Source organism: Aquarana catesbeiana, linkage group LG08 (assembly GCF_042186555.1).
Source record: "Aquarana catesbeiana isolate 2022-GZ linkage group LG08, ASM4218655v1, whole genome shotgun sequence".
Classification (NCBI taxonomy): Eukaryota; Metazoa; Chordata; class Amphibia; order Anura; family Ranidae; genus Aquarana; species Aquarana catesbeiana.
The window spans coordinates 21,755,247-21,776,721 of NC_133331.1; the positions used below are offsets into that span (position 1 = coordinate 21,755,247).

At 45.6% G+C, this 21,475-nt stretch overlaps 1 protein-coding gene across 1 annotated transcript in view; it reads right to left on the reverse strand.

Annotated features, from left to right (window-relative positions):
• The window catches only part of LOC141105632 (alpha-2-macroglobulin-like protein 1), a 351,206-nt gene that overhangs the window by 88,701 nt on the left and 241,030 nt on the right, over nucleotides 1-21,475 (reverse strand). Inside the window, exons 25-27 of the mRNA XM_073595595.1 lie at nucleotides 17,385-17,478; nucleotides 2,086-2,242; nucleotides 119-193 (exon numbers count right to left, since the gene is read on the reverse strand). Coding sequence (XP_073451696.1) covers nucleotides 119-193; nucleotides 2,086-2,242; nucleotides 17,385-17,478 — 326 coding nt within the window. The remainder of the gene's footprint in view (nucleotides 1-118; nucleotides 194-2,085; nucleotides 2,243-17,384; nucleotides 17,479-21,475) is intronic.

The following is a 21,475-nucleotide window of genomic DNA, read 5'->3' on the forward strand; positions in this document are numbered from 1 at the left end:
GATGCACCTTAGGGCCTTAAGCATGTTATGGTAGATATGACTATAAGATGAGCCCCTTTGTCCTCTCTATGTTTTAATATGACATCAACCATAATATTCTCATGATGCAATCTCTTACCTCTACAGATACACCAGACTCTATCAATGCGATTGTTACATAGGCTGTTAGAGAAATGTCACCTTCCACTCCTCCCTGGAACATAGAGATTACAACATTGATATTCACAATATAAACACATCTGAAAATTCATTAGGGGCTCATGTACACTACAGCTTCTAAACTTAAGTTTAGGAGCTTTTGGCGTTTTTTTTGTCAAAGCTCACAAACTGAACTCCATAAAAGCCTATGTGTCCATGCACACATACTGTAGGCCTTTACAAGAGTTTAGAAGCTGCTGTGGTTAGCGGAGGTTCAACCTCCCTCTCCTGAATGCATACGATTAGATAGGAATGTTTTGACCACGGGCTGCAAAATCACTGTAAATTTGTGGCGCAATTTTGCCGGGTTTTGCGTTCTCCTGCAGCTGGTGGTCAACCTAGTCTGAGTCTAGATGAGCCCCAAGGAAAGCAGGCTGGAGACGTTAATCACTGGTCAGTGGAGTCATTGATCAGTAAGTTTTTAAAACCTCCAGCATTTTACAAAAATATTTCAGGTTTTGGATCATGCTGGGAAGCTAAACCACATTACAGTTTCTTGTATCTCTGGGGAAACTGATTGATGTGAACACAGGCTTTAGTTCCAACACTTGTACACCAGTTATGGTCTTTACAATGGAGTCTAATACTCTCTGTTGTATTACTTTGAAGAAGGCTACAACAAGAGTTGTGAGTGCATCCTGAACTTTAAGACACCCAAGACAGTAAGACCCCATTCACACTTGGGGAGTTTTCAGGTGCTTTAGCACTAGAAATAGCCTCTGCAAAGCGCCTGAAAAACGCCTCCCATTCATTCCAGTGTGTCTTTTCACGCCGGAGTGGTGCGCTTGCGGTACTTTCCTGAAAAGTCCTGCAAGCAGCATCTTTGGGGCGGGTTGGGAGCGCTGTATTTAGCCCTCCCAAAATGCCTTTGCCTTAAAACGCTTATAAAGCGCTGCAAAATGGGAGTTTTTAACCCTTTTTTGGGTTAAAAGCGCACCTTCAGCGGCTGAAACAGCGCTAAAGCCCTGCTAAAACAAACACCGCTTTATCGCTAATGGCCAGCGCTTTCAGCATGAAAGAAGCCCACCAGACTGCTTAAATAAGTAAAATATTCCTGATCCTAAAACAGACTGACCCTATAAACATACAGCACCCAACCAGAAATGAAAGCAAAACAAATCTGCCCTCAGCCTTTTCCAGGTAACTGCTTCCAGCTTCCCTACCTGCAGTGGAGGCTGTTGCTCAATATTTTGATGGCGGGAGATGGATGGGAATGCAGCGATTCTCTCCCCTCCCCACGGGAGAGGGACGGGAATGCGGTGGCAATCAGAGGCCACCAAACCTTGGGAAGATAAGGCAGACATTGATCCGGGGCCATCGCTTCTCCTCCAGGCCGAGCAGGAAGTGGGTCCTGACTGAGACCACGATTTCCAGAGTCCTAAGACTCCCTGGCCAAATCGTGCCTCGGGAACTGCTTCCTGATTGGCCAGGAGGAGAATCAGAAAGACAAGAGTGAATATAAATTTTCTATTGTCACACAAGTGGGTGGGCTCGGGGGCGCAAAGCTCTGCCCCCCGAGCCCACCCTTTCTTTAAGCCAATTAGAGCCTCGGGGTCTAATCATGTGCTTAAAAAAAACCCACTGGAATCCATGCTTCCGGCACCCCCCATGTAGATTAGGGGGCCGGGCGCATGGATAGGGGGCGGCGCCCGCGCACCCCCTATGAACGGGTCGCTACTGCCTAGTGGGGGGATCTGCTTCGATAGTCTTAAAAAACCCTGTACTTTCAGGTATGAGAAAGCAAGTGAGATGCCACCTGTCTCCTCTCAATATAGCCCATGGGGCCTGAGTGGGCAATCAGTGAGGAAAGTAAACAACGGATGGGATTCTATCACATACAACATATTGTCATTTACTTCCATGTATTTCTAAAAAACTTTACTGTACCTTCAAGCTAGTATGAAAGAGTTCTCCCGCACTTCTGAAGCACCCACTTTCCTTACGATGCTCTCGTAGCCAGTTGAACGATTCATTCAAGTGTGTTTCATCTATGAAGATGTATGGGCGAGCATTGCTGAAAGATTTCACTACGAAAGCTGTCAGCCTGCAATAAAGTTGAATAATAAATAATGAAATAGAGATAATGTTCTGAATTTTGGCTGTTGTTATAAACTGTGGCTATATAGGGATAAAGCATGACTTATGATACAATACAATTTTAATGCATACAGTTTTTGGTAATCAGTTCTGCTGATAAAAACAGATGAATAATTACAATCCAGCACAGCTTTACATTGGGGTTGATTTACTGAATTGGGAGAGTACAAATTCTAGTTCAGCTGCGCATGGTAGCCAATCCTCTTCTAACTTCAGCTTGTTCAATTAGGCATTGATAAAAAAAAAAATACCTGGAAGCTGATTGGTTTCTAGAGAGCTACACCAGATTTTGCACCCTCCAGTTTTAGTAAATCAACCCCATTGCATCAATAGAGGATTGTTCAAGGTCTGAGGAATTTTATACTTATATAATCTGTGCTGCTGATTTCCTGCAACCTTTCAGCAGCCACTTCTTGTCTACATGCATGCACTCCAGCAAAGGATGGCTGCCTGGTATTTCTCAGGCAGGATCGTCTGGTATTATTTTAATGAAAGCTACTGATTAAAAAAAATATTGAAAATTACTTTTGAAATTACATTAACCTGATAAATCATAAACGATTTAATTGATTATGTGTACATCTAGGTCAATAACAAGCTTCACCTTCTCCTAAGTATCAAAGATTTAGAAATTTAAATTGGAAACCTTTAGAAGCCCTGTTAGAATCCCCTTCCAGATAAGACTTAAAGGGGTTGTAAACTTTCTGTTTTTTGCGCCTTAATGCATCCTATGCAGGTGAAAAAACATCTGATAGTTACAGGTCCCCCCCTTACCTGAGACCTCGAAAGTCCCACGTCAAGAACCCGCTGGCTTCTCTGCTCTTCTCAGCCCGGTCTTCTCGGCTCTTCATTGGATAGATTGATAGCCATTGACTCCCGCTGCTGTCAATCAAATCCAAATGACGTGGGCACCGGGGGGGGGGGGCGAGTCCGGCATTTGTGTCTATGGACGCAAATGCTGGACTCGGGAGCGCGCCCGCAAGGTAACCCCCTTGGGAAAGCGCTTCCCAAAGTAGGTTATTTGATGCGGGGTGGAGCAGAGACAGCCACCGAGGGACCCCAGAAGACGTGGATCGGGGCACTCTGTGCAAAACGAGCTGCACAGCGGAGGTAAGTATGACATGTTTGTTAGTTTTTTTTTACTTTTAGTATCACTTTAAAGCGGACCTTCAGTAATTTTTTCATCTTTTCATTATTTTTTTCTGCCAGTAAATCCCTTATACAGCCCACTTCCTGTTTCTTGTCTGGTCATTAGCCTAGGCTTATGACATCATGCACAGCTCTCTCTCTCACTCTCGTGAGAGTTTGCCAGGAAGGGAGGGGGAATGAGTCATAAGAGGGGCAATGAGAGGTGCAGAGCATGAAGGTGTGTGTCTGTGTAAATCCAGGAAGTGAACAGGCAGCAGCTTCAGCTGCCCACTGTTAAAATGGATGCAGCCAGACTCAGTGGAGGGAGATTTCTGCAGCATATTTGGCAAGTACAGAAGCACAGTATATATAAAATAATATGCAAAGTGGTTGGAGGGAAGCTTCAGAATGACAAAGATGTTTTTATTACAAATTATGTGAGCAGACTGCAGTTCCTCTTTAACCGCTTGCCGACCACCCGCCGTCATTATACTGCACCAGGTCGGCACGTTCCCACAAGCCATCATAGCTGTACATCAGCTCTTTAAGTGGGGATAGCAGGCACGCACGCCTGCTGCACTGTGGGCGACCCGATGCGTGTGGTTGGTGGTCGCAATGACTGCCAGCCATGCGCCATCACGGGCACGAGAGCCAGAACAGGGACGTGTGTGTGTGAGGAGAGGAGAGACAGATTGTGTGTTCCTACTAGCTAGGAACAACAATCTGTCATCTCCTCTAGTCACTCCCATCCCCCCTACAGTTAGAACACACACGAGGGAACACAATTAACCACTTGATCGCCCCCTAGTGTTAACCCCTTCTTTGCCAGTGATATTTACACAGTAATCAGTGCATTTTTATAGCACCGATCGCTGTATAAATGTCAATGGTCCCAAAAATGTGTCAAAAGTGTCCAACCTGTCTGCCATAATGTCGCAGTCCCGATAAAAATCACAGATCACCGCCATTACTAGTAAAAATAATAATAAAAATGCCATACAAATGCCATAAATCGTTCCCATAGTTTGTAGACGCTATAACTTTTACGCAATATGCTTATTGCGATTTTTATTACCAAAAATATGTGGAAGAATACATATCGGCCTAAACTTAGGAAAAAATTAGCTTTTTTTAAAAAAAAATCTGGATATTTATTATAACAAAAAGTACAAAATATTGTGTTTTTTCAAATTTTTGATCTTTTTTTTGTTTATAGCACAAAAAATAAGAACCACAGAGGTGATCAAATACCACCAAAAGAAATCTCTATTTGTGGGAAAAAAAGGACATAAATTTTCTTTGGGTACAACGTCGCAGGACCGCGCACTTGTCAGTTAAAGTGACGCAGTGCCGTAACGCAAAAAATAACTCAGTCATTAAGCAGCCAAATCTTCCGGGGCTGAAGTGGTTAACCTCCCTGGCGGTATGATTATGTCAGATTTTTGAATCTCAAAGCGGTACAATTGTTTTGCATAGAAATTTGGCATTTTATATTTATAGGCCTGTAATTTTTAGTAATAACACACTTAAATCTGTCTAAACAAAGGTCTAGTAGACATCCCGGGTATGATAAAGTCCTAAACACGAAATCACAAAATCATAAATTATAATATAATAAATAACTATAAAAAAAAATACAATATATATATATATATATATATATATATATATATATATATATATATATATTATATATATATATTAATAATATAATAATAATATTAATTTTCCCATGATTCACTATCGCTCAATTCTGCAAGTGTTCTAATTTACTATCGCTGTTTTTTAGTTGGTCTAAAACCGCTTTTGATGTAGAGGGACACTTTTTCGTTGCCATGGACAATCTCAAGTTTCCAGGCAGAAAGAACAGTATATATAATATAAAACTGCATGCAGAGCACTGGACAAAGCACTAGGGACAAAAGGGATGTGAAATGATTTGATACAGTAATGTAATCTGTAAGATTACAGTGTACTGTATGTGTTATGATTTGTGTACTTTTTGAATGTGCCGCTGGGCTCCGCCCCCACGCGTTGCAATGCTCTCAGGGAATGGAGACTGCAACACAGTACATCGGGTGGAGGACACAGCCCGCAGACACAGCGGGGGGGACATCCAGGATCCTGGGGACAAGATAAGTAACCTGGACCAGGATCCTGAGATGCAATCCCGAGTGTGGCTCGAGGTTACTGCTAATGGTACTGAAATTTAACCCCGAGTCACACTCGGAATTACCGCCAGGGAGGTTACGTTTTTTATTGTGCAGTTTTTTATTTCGTTCAACCAAAAAAAAAATGTACAGATCCCGCATCAACACAAACGATGTGTAATGTAGGGAACTCTCTTGCTGCTCTATTTGTATTCTGACAAGGGAGATCCTCCCGCCAGAATACGCAGATCATCGCTCGCAGCCATTGGCTGCAAGAGCTGATCAAATGCTGTTTTCCAGCACGACCATTTGACATTAGCTGGTCGTTAGACTGACTTCTGTTGAACAGACATCAGTACACAAGGACTGAAAGTCATTTTCAGTCCATGTATACCCTGATTTAATGCCAAAATAAAAGGCCTTCATGGCTTTGAAGTTCGTGAACTTCCATACTTCTACCTATTGTGACCAGTTTTCCTTCACCACTTACACTGCAAATTTGTTCAAGTAAAGTTATTTTCAACTTTGTCATATTTTTTTTTATATATATAATTGTATTTTTATTAGGTTTCACAAAAGAAAAGGTTACAGATCGTATAAATTCAATAAATGTAGTAATATAAGGTATGAAAACACAGAAGAAATGCCCACATAGGCAGAACACAGGGGTCGACTGCACAGCTTAAGAAAGAGTAAACAACTCATAGGCAAAACAAGAGGAAAAACAGAGGTCATACATGTAAAAAGAAGCTATCTTAGGGTATACAAGTATGGTCAGGGAACTCTAGGGGGTACCATTTAGTGTTTACCTGGGAGGGGTGGGGGGACTCTGTAAGTGAGCTCAGGGAAGAGAAAACTTCAGGACACTTCAGGACTCAATGGTCGGCAAGTGCATCCCGTATTCCGATCGGTCCCAAGGTTCCCAGATTTTGTCAAATTGGGAAATAGTATCATGTACAGTGGCCAATTTTAATTTCATTAATTTATCTAGACTATATATTTATATTTTTATATATACCCTATCTAGACCATATTTTATCTGTCTAGGTATTTAGTAGGACTATAATATTTTAAGATTTTAGTGATTTGATATTTTTGTTGTATATCTATGCGTTCACACAGATCACACATGATCGTTTGAATATGTATATTGGGTAGATGTGTGTGCTAAAAAGCAGCTATGGATATAATGGGATGACTGTTTTAACAATATTATGTTATACCTGTACCGGTTTTATAATTGCATGTGACTGCACCACATTTCCCAGCAGCGATCTGGTGCGTGAGTATAGAAATGTATACACGCTTTCAGACAGTCCTTATACCCTGTAAGTATCCACAGCAGATTTAACACACAGTCGAGTAATTTTTATATTTTTATATTTGTATTACACAAAAGACATCTAACGCACCTAATCCGAATGATGCAGAAACATCGGAAGGATTGAAGCATTAGCACGATCGGAGGCTTGTAAGGTGGTGCTTGCTCTTTGAAGATAGCGATTCCGTTTTACACGGCTTGACTCGAGGGCTGCATTATACCAACGGGTCCTCGGATTGGTTGGAGACAATGTCACTCTCTTATAAAAAGCAGCCCCTTACGTAGTAGATCACGCCCTCAGATGAAGTCCGGAAGTGACGAAACGCGTCAGTGACGTGATCTACAGGAAGTGACGTATGCGCTCCGCTGGCTGTTGAACCAGGAAACACACCACTGCTGTACACAGTGGTCATCCTCTCCGTTTCAGCTGACGTCAGGAGCTACATACAGGCATAGTCCTTTTCATTGCTTTATTAACATTGTAATCTGGTACGCACATTTTATTAGGGGGGAGTATCTCTTTTGTGAATAAAAGTTTGTGTTTTAAAATAATATCACACTATGTGGACATTCCATCTCTCTTTTATGGCTCAACCTGAGCATTTAATAGTGTGACTGACCCCTGGTGGACATGCTTATAGGAGCGGTGGAGGAGTTTGCTTTGAACCTTCGTATATTCAAATTTCTGGTGAGTGCATCCCCACAGGAGATTTTACCTCACACGTGGTGTTTTTTATATGGTGGAAGTACTCTACACGGAAGAAAATAAAAGCGATACTTTCTCTGCAGCTCATCCTATGTATGAACTTTATTTGCTAAACCTGTATCTTTGAGCAAGTTTTGAGCACTGCTGCAATAGTGACAGAGACTTTAAGTTTTGAATTATTGCTTTTAATTTTTTTTTCATGTACAGTGGCTGTCAGGTATTCCATTCTTCGAGTTTCAGCTATAAGCTGGAGAAGTCTGGACCATGGGGGGGGGGTGTTGGATAACCAGCACAATGGGATAATTCTCTTAGCAGCTAGGAGAATATAAGAAATCAGCCGGTTACCATTTTTAGTAATACCTGAGAAAGGGAGGCCCAGTAAGTAATGTAATGGATCAAGTGGAAGAGATACCTCCATCACTTTCTGTATTAGTGTCATTACTTCATGCCAGAAGGGCTTTATCAGAGCACATTGTTAGAAAATATGAAACAACGAACCCACGGCTAGTCCACAACGCCAACATTTAGCTGAGCTCGAAGGGTCATACTTATGAATAACTTCAGGAGTCTTATACCAAAGCATGAGAACCTTGATGGACGTCTCCCTCTGCAGGACACATTTGGAAGAATTAAAAGTGGAAGACCAGATAATGTCCCTGTCATGAAAAGGTTTACCCGTTGGTAGCGCTATCGGTCTCTTGGATCGCAGTACCAGTGTCCACCAGCAGGTGTCTTCCAACACCTAGGACTTGTAATATGAGGACTCACCTGCTGGTGGCACTGTTGCATCCTTGGGCCGTAGTACCGGTGTCCACCAGCGGGTGTACTCCGGCAGTGTGGAGCAGACAGCACCCTCTGCGCTCAGGTGTAACGTGAGGTCAATTACTGCAGCCTTATAAATACCCTGCAAGCCCTCACATGCTTGCCTTGGTATCTTTCTTCCTTGCGCCCTGACCTGTAACCTGTATCTGTAACCTGTATCTGTATCTGTATCTGAACCTGAGCCTGCTCCTGAGCCTGTATCCGATCCCATCCTGATCCTGTCCCTCCTGTGTTCCTATACCCTTGTAGCCATATCCCATCCATTATCTCCCACTCCTATCCTGCCCTTGTTCAGTTGCTGATCCCCTGTGCATGACCCTGGCCTGGCTAACGTGTTTGATTTTGGTACTTCCCTTTGGCTGTATATATTATCTGTTGTCTGTGGGTTTCTGTTGGTTGGTTGAGCACTATTTATATTTGGGGTGTTTGTTTATTTATATCACTTATCTTAAATAAACATTATTCTTATTCACTTTACATGCGTTTTGGTTTCCTCTTTGCAGTCCACACAATCTGGTCACACCTGTTCATGACAGTATACCAAGGCCATCTCTGACCAGAAGTGGCTGCACCGGGGAACCATCTCAGTTCCATTTCATGTTGCTGGGATGAATTCAGATATAATTGTTTATTATGCTCTGCTGGCAACAGAGAGTTCTGAATATCTCCGCCAGACATTGGAAGGGTGGTCCAGTGATCAGCTGCTGGAAATTATCTGTTTAGCTCACTCTGTGGTCAATCAGGGCAGTATACTGTTTGAGGATGTTCAGCCTTTAATTGGAATGTGTACAGAGCTGGCTCTGCCTTGTATCCCAGAGGGCCATGATGACTTTTCTCCCCCCTTCAGCATTAACCAGGTTGCGTCCTTAGTATGGCTGTTGGAGGATGACTCTGCATCCTTTTTGGAGCATTATTCGGTTTGTCACAAACAGTTGTTGAAAAATTGTATCGATGAAGTGCAGTCCCTGGTCAGATAGAGGGTATGTGAGCCCACTTTTGTGCTACCTGTACTTCAGGCATGGTCAGACCTGTTATGCCCAGCTTCTGTCAGCTCTCCACAACCCAGACCGGCTACTAAACACCTGCCTGCTCAGATGTCCCTTCTCCCATCACCCCTGGCAACCTCAGCTACAGTCCAATATACCCTTCTCCTCACCAAGTATCAATGCCCTGTTTCTACTTCCTGCACCTATCCTGCCTTTAACCCACCTGCCTCTTCTCTAATACCTGCAACTTCCCCACAAGAACTTCCTCTGGCTGCTGTTCCCCCTTCCTTGCCAAATCCCAGCCCTTTGTTTCAGTATGCCTCACCTCCTGTCTACAGTCCTACAGCCACCCACAGATCTCCAGCCAAAGAAGAAACAGAAGTTCTTCCCCACTCACACGATCCTGCCAGTAACCCAACTTGCTTCCAAACCAACCAACCTGTTCCAGCCTGAGGTGCCTACCTTCCAGTCTGATGTGTCCACTTTCCAGTCTGATGTGTCCACTTTCCAGTCTGATGTGCCCTCTTTCCAGTCTGATGTCTTTATGCCTGCCTTCCAGCCCCAAGTCTCGGTGACTGCCTTCCAGCCTGATCTGCCTGCCTTCTAGCCTGATGTGCCTGCCTTCCAGCCTGATGTGCCTACCATCCAGTCTGATGTGTCCACTTTCCAGTCTGACGTGCCCGCTTTCCAGTCTGATGTCTTGATGCCTGCCTTCCAGCCCCAAGTCTCGGTGCCTGCCTTCCAGCCTGATGTGCCTGCCTTCCAGCCTGATGTGCCTGCCTTCCAGCCTGATGTGCCTACCTTCCAGTCTGATGTGTCCACTTTCCAGTCTGATGTCTTGATGCCTGCCTTCCAGCCCGAAGTCTCGGTGCCTGCCTTTCAGCCTGATGTGCCTGCCTTCCAGCCTGATGTTCCCGCTTTCCAGCCCGATGTGCCCACTTTCCAGTCTGATGTGCCCACTTTCCAGTCTGATGTGCCCACCTTCCAGCCTGATGTCTCAATGCTTGCCTTCCAGCCGGATGTCTTGGTGCTTGCCTTCAAGCCCAAAGTCTCGTTGCTTTCCAGTCTGATGTGCCTGCTATCCAGTCTGATGTGCCTGCCTCCTAGTCTGATGTCCTGATGCCTGCCCTCCAGCCCAAAGTCTTGGTGCTCGCTTTCCAGTCTGATGTGCCCGCTATCCAGTCTGATGTGCCTGCCTCCCAGTCTGATGTCCTGATGCCTGCCCTCCAGCCCAAAGTCTTGGTGCTCGCTTTCCAGTCTGATGTGCCCACTATCCAGTCTGATGTGCCTGCCTCCCAGTCTGATGTCCTGATGCCTGCCCTCCAGCCCAAAGTTTCAGTGCCCACCTTCCATTCTGATGTGCCCACTTTCCAGTCTGATGTGCACGCCTTCCAGCCTGAAGTCTCGATGCCTGCCTTCCAGCCTGATTCCTTGGTGCCAGCTTTCCAGCCTGATGTGCCCACTTTCCAGCCTGATGTGCCCGCTTTCCAGCCTGATGTGCCCGCCTTCCAGCCTGATGTCTCAATGCCTGCCTTCCAGCCCGAAGTCTTGGTGCCTGCTTTCCAGTCTGATGTGCCCGCTTTCCAGTCTGATGTGCCCGCTTTCCAGTCTGATGTGCCTGCCTTCCAGTCTGATGTGCCTGCCTTCCAGCATGATGTCTCGATGCCTGCCTTCCAGCCTGATGCCTTGGTGCCCGCTTTCCAGCCTGATGTGCCCACTTTCCAGCCTGATGTGCCCGCTTTCCAGCCTGATGTGCCCGCCTTCCAGCCTGATGTCTCAATGCCTGCCTTCCAGCCCGAAGTCTTGGTGCCTGCTTTCCAGTCTGATGTGCCCGCTGTCCAGTCTGATGTGCCCACCTTCCAGCCTGATGTGCCCACCTTCCAGCCTGATGTCTCGTTGCCTGCCTTCCAGCCTGGTGTCTCGTTGCCTGCTTTCCAGCCGGATGTCTTGATATTGGTGTGTCAGCCTGAAGTTTCGGTGCCCGTGTGTCAGCCTGAAGTTTCGGTGCCTGTGTGTCAGCCTGAAGTTTTGGTGCCCCTGTGTCAGCCTGAAGTTTTGGTGCCCGTGTGTCAGCCTGGAGTTTCGGTGCTCATGTGTCAGCCTGAAGTTTCGGTGCACATTATCCAGTCTGCTGAGCCAGTGCCGTTACCCAGTCTGCTGAGCCGGTGCCCGTTACCCAGTCTGCTGAGCCGGTGCCCGTTACCCAGTCTGTTAAACCGGTGCCCTTTACTCAGTCTACTAAATCGGAGTCCGTCACTCGGCCTGTTAAGCCAGTACCCGTTATTCGGTTTGCCGGACCAGTGCCCGGTGTCCAGCTCGCTGGGCCGGGGCCTGTTATTCAGCCCACTGGGCCGGGGCCCGTTACCCAGCCTGCTGAGCCGGTGCCTGTGATCCAGCCTGCCCTTACGGTGCTCGCTGTTCGGCCTAATGTTCCAGAGCCTGCTGCCCAGCTCAACAACCCAGAACCTGCTGCCCAGCTCGACGACCCGGAGCCTGCTGCCCAGCTCGACGACCCGGAGCCTGCTGCCCAGCTCGATGACCCGGAGCCCGCTGTCTGCTCTGAAGTGCCCGCTGTCCGGTTTGATGTATCTGATGCCCAGCCTAAAGTACCCGATGCCCAGCCTGATGTGCCCTCATCTGTTGTTCGGTTTGAGGCCATAAACCTTGGACAATTTCATCTAGTTGGAGCGTCCGGAGGCCGCTCCTTTGAGGGGGGTACTGTCATGAAAAGGTTTACCCGTTGGTGGCGCTATCGGTCTTCCCTACCTCGGTGAGGGGGGGTTGACTCCTGGAGGATATGATAAATAGAGGAAACCAAATGTAGTTGGTGGGGTCCCTGCGCACATAGGTATTCAAAAGGGGTGGGTTTATCAAGGGTCAAGAGCGGAGCCTGGGAGTGGAAGAAATGCCTAATTTGCAAATAAAAATGGAACAAATGCGAGGCTAGGTCAAACTTCTCACGGAGAGTGTCAAAAGTGTAAAGCCTGCGAGAGACTGGGTGGACTAAGTTCCGGAGTTAAAATAAGGAGGTATTTATCCATGGGAGAATATGTCCCAGGGATAGGCTATCAGGTATGGACGGTTTAAATAGCACATTCGTAAGGGGGGGAGCACGGGGAGGAAAGAGAAAGATTGTTAAGGCATTTACGCCAGACGGTTAGTGTGAAATCTATTAGTGCAGTACATTGACAACTAAAAATTGTATCTATATAGGACGAGTGAGACCAGACTAATGAGCATGGGTGAACCGGATATAACACCCCTTTCTCAATGTCTGCTCAGTGGGTAGGGGCCTGCAAACTTGACCAGGAGGCAATGACCCTTAAGTGTGAGGCATAATAGTGTTTAACAATATCCGGAGCCCCCAGGCCCCCCTAGATCTTAGGGTAAGGACAACCGAACTAGCAATGCAATGGGCCTTACCATTCCAAATGAATTTCTGGAAATTTCTCTGGATGGAGTTAAGTTGGGAAAGGGATATGGCAATGGGCAAGGTTTCAATGTAATATAAAAGCCTAGGCAGAACAGACATTTTCAGTACGTTAACCCTGCCTAAGAGGGAGAGGGGGTATTTAGTCCAACTTTGTAGAGATTTGTTGATGTCTAAAACCAGGGGGGGGAATAGGTGGGGGTAATGTGGACTCCCAAGTATTTAAGGGACGTGGAGCACCACCTATAGGGGTAGGATGCCTTGAGCTGAGATAGAAGAGAAGGTGGGATGTGTAAAAGGAGAGGTTCGGATGGAACCTTTGGCAGAGGCGATCCGATCCCACCCGGACATAACTGGTGTTGAGATAGCAGGGACACCCCATAAGATATCACTGTTCGCAGATGATATTCTCCTAACCCTAACAAACCCTAAAATCACCCTACCTAACCTGTTCTCTTTACTAGACTCTTTTGCCTCCCTTTCTGGCTTGTCCGTTAACCCCACCAAATCAAAAGCCATGTCAATTAATCTTCGGTCCTCAGACTTGATAACCCTAAAAAATACCTTCACGTTCCAATGGCTGACCTCATTACCCTACTTGGGGATCCGGCTCACCCCAACCTACGCGGGACACTATAAGGCAAATTTTCCTCCTATACTTAAGAAGCTGACGGACATGTTGTCCTCTTGGACTCATCTTCCATTATCCTGGTTCGGCAGGATCGTGGCAATTCGTATGACATACCTGCCGAAATTACTCTACTTCTTTAGAGTCCTACCGGTCCCGATCCCGCGGCATATCCTACGAATACATGAGCGCAAAATCCTGAAATTTGTCTGGGGTTCTACCCGCCCCAGAATCAATAAGCAAATACTATATGCCCACAGAATCAATGGTGGACTTTCAGTCCCTAACCTACAAGCCTACTATATAGCTGCAAACATAGCCCCGTTATCCCAACTCCATGCACAACACCAAATGCCGCTATGGGCCACTATGGACCTAGTGGACTCACACCCAACACCAATCTCCTCATTGCCCTGGCTCCCTCCCACACATCGTCCTCTCATGACGGGGCCATGTCTGGCCCATTCCCTTCGCATGTGGGACTCTGTAAAGTATTCGGCCGGCCTGATTTCTCCTCATCTACCCCTACTTCAATTTCCCCAGTGCCCATTGTTCCCACCAGGCTGGGAAAATCCCCAGCAATTCTCCTGGTGGAAGACAAACGGATTCACGGACATTCACTCTTTTTCACCCCCACCAGGATAATATCATTCGAGGCTCTACGCTCCTCTCACGATATCCCATTACGTGAACACTATAGCTACCTGCAGATTCGTCACTTTCTCCAGGGGCTTATAAAATCTCAACCGACCCCTTATATTTTTACCCCCTTCGAGAACTTCTGCAGAGCAAGACCCCAAACCTCAGGTTTAATATCACTGATCTATTCCTCTATTATTACCTCTAAAAAACCACCGACACGACTCTGTCACCTTCAATGGGAAAGGGAACTAGGAAAACAGCTCGATCCGGAGGATTGGCAGGTCATGACTTTAGCAATATCCAAATGCTCAAAGAATGTCATCTTTTTAGAAAATGCCTATAAGATACTTTACAGGTGGTACTACACGCCTGCTAGACTGGCCCGGTTCATTCCAGCCTACTCTCCCTTGTGCTTCCGAGGGTGCTCCCAAGAGGGCACAATGTCGCACATCTGGTGGACCTATCCGAGGGTACGCAGGTTATGGATTAGAGTTTACTCCCTCCTCCGAAGCATACTCCATGCTGACCTCAAAAAGGATCCGTTCGAGGCACTCATCTGCAAACCAATTGCGGAGCTGCTTCGCCCGGAGCGCCAGCTGGCTCTGCATCTCTTTACTGCAACCAAACTAACGATAGATAGGGCATGGAAGACACAGACACTAAGTTATGAGGCGGTTAAGAATCGCATGGATGATATAATGGTTAACGAAAAGCTGACCGCTGTCCTTTCGGACACTCATGATAAGTTCCTGAAGGTATGGAGGCCATGGGTCGAATATAATAAACCCACTAGATTTGATACCACCCTTCTTCGGATTTAATGCACTCTTGCTCCCCACCGCGGGGACCCACCCTCCCCCCTTTTCTTCCTCTTTTCTCCTTTCCCCCTATTCTTTACTCCTCCCTTCTCAACTAATCTCTGCCCCTAGCTCTTCTTTAACCTCCCTTTCAAAAATGTTTTCAGCCTCTGTTATATTCTTATTGTTTTGTTTTTCTCTGATTTACTAGCATACTTATTTTATTTATAAGATGCTAAACTTTTTGTTATGTTTATTCATGATGCATTATCTACACTGTTAAACTGTGAAATTGCTATGATTATCAATAAAACCCTTTGTAAAAGAAAGGGAGAGGTTCGGTTTTTGTAGTGTTAACCTTATAATCAGAGATGGCACCTATTATAGCTTGATTGTCTCTAGTGGGGGACATGATCAGGTTGAAGTTCCCTCCAACAATCATGAAGGGTTGGGAGCGATATTGAGGTGAGTCAAAAACCTTGTTGAGAAAGTCAACCTGTCCAGTGTTGGGAGCATATATATTGACTAGGGTGAAAGAAGAGGTCATATAGCCACACTCCAGGATAAGATGCCTCCCATGAGGGTCAGCGTGTACTTTTTGGACCCTGATGGGACAGGATTTTTAAATTAAATTTGCCACCCCAGCCTTGCCCGTGGAGTCCGAGGCCAGGTAGGAGGTGGGGAAAAATTTGGAGGCAAACTTCAAACTACCTCCTGCCCAAAAGTGCTTCTCCTGGAGCATGACCACATCCGCTCCTGAGGATCTGAACTCCTTCAGAGCCATCTAGTGCTTCTGAATGGAGTCCAGACCCTTTACATTATATGACATGATCTTCAACGCCATGGGGACAAAGCTTCAATAATGGCTAGCATTAGTGTAAAAACCCTAAGAAGAAACATAACATAGAAGGCATAAAAACGGTTAAGTGAATGGTTATGAGCATAACAATAGGGACTAGCCCTTTAGTACCTGTAGAAGAACATATATACCTTTTGAGAAGGAAACCATAACAATGAAATTAAAACAAAAATTTGTGACCTCAACCTACAGAGCTGGCATATGAGCATGGACATATTGAAAAAAAATAAAAAACAGAAATAAAAACAAAGACATCCAAAAAAAAAAGGGAAAACCAAGATTTAGAAGCCTGAGACACATCTGCATCTCAGAAGGCCTTGCACAATGGCAGAGGTCGGGTAGGGGCAGATGGGGGTCTCTAGCAAGGGGACTCAGGGGAGAGAGAGGGGACCGTCCACTCTCCTTGTGAACTCGGCAGAAGCAATAAGAGTCTGGCAAGAGGTAGCTCATCAAAAACAGTCATCAAAAAGCATCAAAACAGTAACATTAACTTTAATACCCCACGGGGATGGGAAAGGAGTACCCCTAAAAAATATCAGGGTAACTCATACTACCTGAAGTCCAGCACACAGCACTGTGCTCCCTGTCATTTTGCCAGGGTGATGGGGGAGAGGCCACTAAAGATCTGCAGCTTAGCCCCTTGGTATGTGATCTGGGATTTGTTGCGTGTGGCCAAAGTCAGGGCCTCCTTGCTGTCAGTGAAACCTCACAATTACATCTCTGGGCCTAGCTCCAGCCGGAGGTTTTGGGTCCAGAGAATGATGAGCCCTGTCCAGGCACCAGTCCACATCCACCACTGAGGGGGCCAGGGTGTTAAAAAGCCCCAGGAGATAGGGGCGCAAGGCGGAATCTCCCGTAATTTCAGGGATTCCATTGAAGCGGACTGTTCTCTAAGTCCTCCTGCTGTAGCTGTAGCTGAGAGACTGAGTGTTTAAGGTTGGAGTTCTCATCTTCTATGGCTTGCACATAGTTCACCATTTCATCAAATTTATGCTCTGGGGCATCTGTGCGTTCCCCGATTTGGGTGATTTCCCCCCTCAGTTCTGCAGAGATCTTGCTCACCTCAGCCGACATGGATCGGGTGATTTGCTGAAGAAGAAGCTGCAGTTTGGCATCTAAGATGTCCGGGGTAAGGACTTCTGGAACAGGGGGGGTATGGGGCCCGAGTTCTGTGTCACGAGGAAAGGGGGGTTCCCAGCTCCCTCCGTCCCCAATAATGGATGCATCGTAGCAAAGGGGCCAGCGGGGGAACTCAAGGCCAAGGATTGCGGCCTAGTAACATACCGATCCATGTTGGATCCCTGGCGCGGCCCAAACAGTGGATTGTAGCAGTGCCGCTGCTGGCCAACCTTTCCCATGGGGTGTCCGAGGAGAAGAGTGTTCAATCAGGGTTACCCCCGATGCTTCTGCTGTCTATCATCATTGTACGGAGGTCTCGGAGAGCTGACGGAGCCCGGAGCTCACTCAGAGCACGTCCATCATGATCGAGAGCCGCGCATGCGCCCCTACTTTGTCATATTTTTGATGTTGCTTGTTTGGAGTTCGGATTCAGAAATATTTCATTATTTGATCCATTATACCACATATTATAAATAATGCATAATAAAGATAATAACTCACCATGTATTACCCTCTGGATTACCCTCTGGAGATATACTTTCAAATTCACTGTATGACCCATCCTTATGTTTGTATTTCAGCACTGCCTGATATCCTATATAAAATAAATTACATTCAGTACAGCTATTCACTATTTTAGTTTTCATTACCTATTATGATAAAAAAAATGTAATCAAAGCAAACAACACACAAAATTAATCATTCTCTGCTATATTTTTTATTGTTGCGAGCCTAAATAGTTCTGTAATAACAAACTTATAGCCAACTTACTTGTTGGCTAGCTTTAAAGCAGGGGTCTCCAAACTTTCTAAACATAGGGCCAGTCCTCCAGTCCTCCAGGCTTTAGGGGGGCCAGACTGTGGCCATCAAAGTGTCCCAGCATCAGTGGGAGCAGACAATCCCCTATCAGTGACAGTGGGAGGATATGTGCCCCATAGCTGATGTCATTGGTAGGAATTGTGCTCCATCATTGGTGTCATTGAGAGGAAATACATCACATCATTGCTGTCATTTGTAGGAACTTAGAGGAACATTGGTGTAAAATAGTGCCCAAGAGCTGGATAAAAGCAAGCAAAGGGCCGCATCTGGCCCCTAGGCCGCAGTTTGGAGACCACTGCTTTAAAAAGTGCTGGAGACCTTTTGTAATAACCAACTTTTATCAATACTGCATCCTCTGACACAAACAATGGTCCTCATTTGAAAAGGGGGCTTAAATAATAATGTCTGTAAAGCCCAAATCCATTGGTCAGGCTCTTCCTGCCAGTGGAAACAGCTAATGTGTAGGTGCTGATATGACACAAAAGTGCAGCGTAAGTCGTAGGTTTTAATTGTTAAAGCGGAGTTCCACCAAAATTTCTGCAGCTGCTAACTTTTAAAATAGGGACACTTACCTCTCCAGGGCGTTGTGTTGGCACCAAAGCCGATCTATCCCTCGGCTCTTGGGTGGAGGTGCCTCCATCTTCGATAAGGGAATCAGGAAGTGAAGCCTTGCGGCTTCATAGCCTGGTTCCATACTGCACATGCGCGACTCGAGCTGCGCGATCCCCCTGGTCCCTGCTGACTTCTGGGACCTGTGTGTCTCCCAGAAGACAGCGTGGGGGACGGAGGAGGCGCCGGATATGGCGTAAATAGCCGCGGGTGGCTCGGGTATCTATGCCCGGAAGTGGGAGCAAAATACCTGTATTAGACAGGTATCTGCTCCCCCCCTGAAAGATGCCAAATGTGCCACCAAAGGGGGGAGAAATCCGAAAAGCGGAAGTTCCATTTTTGGATAGAACTCCGATTTAAAAACAAATTGGCAACTCACAAGATGGTGGTGAATCACAGGCATTGGATATTGGCAAATGTCAGAATGTTTATTTTATTTCTTTTTATTTTATTTCACCACCCATGTATGTCTCTATATGATATATTGTGATTGCCCTTTTTTGTTCAACAGGCTGATTGTTTTTTCTTTCCATCCACTAGGTGGCAGTACTGGGCGCCTGTGGTCTCCGTGGTGCTGCCTGTGCACTGACACCCGGCGGGTGGGCTCCCCCTGCCGCCGCCGAGGACGGTAATGGTTCCCCCTTTCCGTCCTGGACCTGGCGGAGCGCTTACATGCCCTCGCCGTCGTCTCCATGACGACGGCGAGGCCTTCCCGCCGGCGGCACGCTGACGCGTGACGCCATCGCGCCAGGCACTGGCACGGCTGCGCCGCGCGCCCTTGTGCCTGAGGTACGCCCCCTGAGGCGTGTCCCCGCCCATCAGGCGTGATGATGCAGCGGCCAGGACTGCCTCTCGGCTTGCCCTTGATTGGCCACTCTTCATACACCCTCGATCTCATTGCTTCAGCTGACTTTCAACACAGCTCAGCTGATTTCCAACACAGTTGATCTAGGTTGAGTACTCTTGTTGAGCAGTCCACTTCCCTTTATATTGGTCACTCCCTTTGCTCACATCCGGATGTCTCATGCAAACACAGTGGCAGACACCGGATTGTCAGCAGCAGATGCCTTTGACTTATTATCTCCACTTGACAGACACTGCACTGTTAGCAGAAAATATCTTTGATTTACCATCTTAACTGAGGTAAGAACTGTGCCTTTTATGAAATTGACATCTTAATAGGGCCAGTCCCTACATACTTTTGGATCTTCTTAAATTTAAATTACATATCTTTTTTGGCCTCTCTTTATGTGCATATCCTTTCCCTAATGCCGACATTGTTCGCTATAGGGTGGATACAGGCGTCCCTTGTGAAGGTGCCCATGTGGCTCCGCGCATAATCGCTGGCGTTCCCTCTGTCACCTGTGGACCCTTACAACCAGCACGTTGACACTTTCATCTGCTTTTTCTTTCTTTTCATGACATGAGTCTTATTATGTAAGTACTATAATGATTCTTTGTAATTTTAAGACGGCTATGCAATAGACCATTCATATGGTTCTGTTTTTTGCTCTGTTACTCATTGATGTCTATATTTATGTTTTAGAGACAAGAGATAATTTTTCTCTACCCATCTGTGTGTAAAATAACTCCCCTGAAGAAAGAATATACAAATGTGACTACGGTCTTCTCCGAAACATGTTGGGAAATATGGACTAGCCACCTACCCCCATCAGGCCTACCCCATACAGGTGGATGATTTGGGGTTGCTGGCACTGGGTGATATTATTTATATATGCTCTATATGTCTTTGATACTATTTTTTGTTCAGATATTAATTATTGACTGTATATGGTTGCCTTGTCTTTTTAGACAATTTTATTCAACTTTTGCACATTAATAAAGTTGGCACTGCTGGTGCCTTTTATGGTTATTACTCTCTCCACTCTCTTTCTGCCTTTAAAATCCAAAGGGGCGTCCACCACATGCACTTTGTTGCAGATAAATTCTTTTAATATTATTTAGGATGACGGCAGATATATTGCACACCAACACGGTCTCTCTGAAATTTATCCTTTAATTATCCTTGGTAGCAAATACCTGTGTAAGTCCCCTCAACTTTTGAGAAACCGGATGTGCTTTTGTTTCCTTTATATGATATAGTACTTATTCCCCATCTCGTGTCTTCCCCTTTTTCTCTTTTTTTTTTTCCCACTATGGCATTCTACCAGGGAGAGCAATGGACAACACTTATGTCCAGATTGCACACTGAATTTGAACAGAAAGAGTCTCTTGATTCTGAACTTGCAATGACTTTCTCCACGCTCAATCAGATCCTAGAGAAAAAATCGTTGCTACATTGACACATTAAATCCTTTCAAGATTATATTACTAAAAATCTGAATCTATTTGGACTAATGCCCCGTACACATGGTCGGATTTTCCGACCGAAAATGTGTGATAGGACCCTGTTGTCGGAAATTCCGACCGTGTGTAGGCTCCATCACACATTTTCCATCGGATTTTCCGACACACAAAGTTTGAGAGCAGGATATAAAATTTTCCAACAACAAAATCCGTTGTCGGAAATTCCGATCGTGTGTACACAAATCCGACGGACAAAGTGCCACGCATGCTCAGAATAAATAAAGAGATGAAAGCTATTGGCCACTGCCCCGTTTATAGTCCCAACGTACTTGTTTTACATCATCGCGTTTAGAACGATCAGATTTTCCGACTACTTTGTGTGACCGTGTGTATGCAAGACAAGTTTGAGCCAACATCCTTCGGAAAAAATCCTAGGATTTTGTTGTCGGAATGTCCGAACAAAGTCCGACCGTGTGTACAGGGCATTAGAATCCAAATCTTCCCTACCTTTGATAATATCGACTCTAGCTTTAAAACAGCATGGGAAGAAAATCTAAAATTATGTTCCAAAAACATGATGACCTTATTGATTGATGAATACAAAAAAAGATTAGTGGATCTTGATGAACAACTGGAGAAGACTCAATTGCAAATGATGAACCTTAAATCACATCCTCTCTATTCTGAATCAGAACAAAAACTCAAAATTCACTTAGAACAGTTTAATAAAAACATCCTGATAAAAAAAAACAGGAAACTTCAACGAGACAAAAGGGCTTTCGAAGAGGAAAGAGCCTATAAATGGCACTCTGACCCCAATCATGGTAGATCTCAATCCATACGTGGTAGAAATGGTT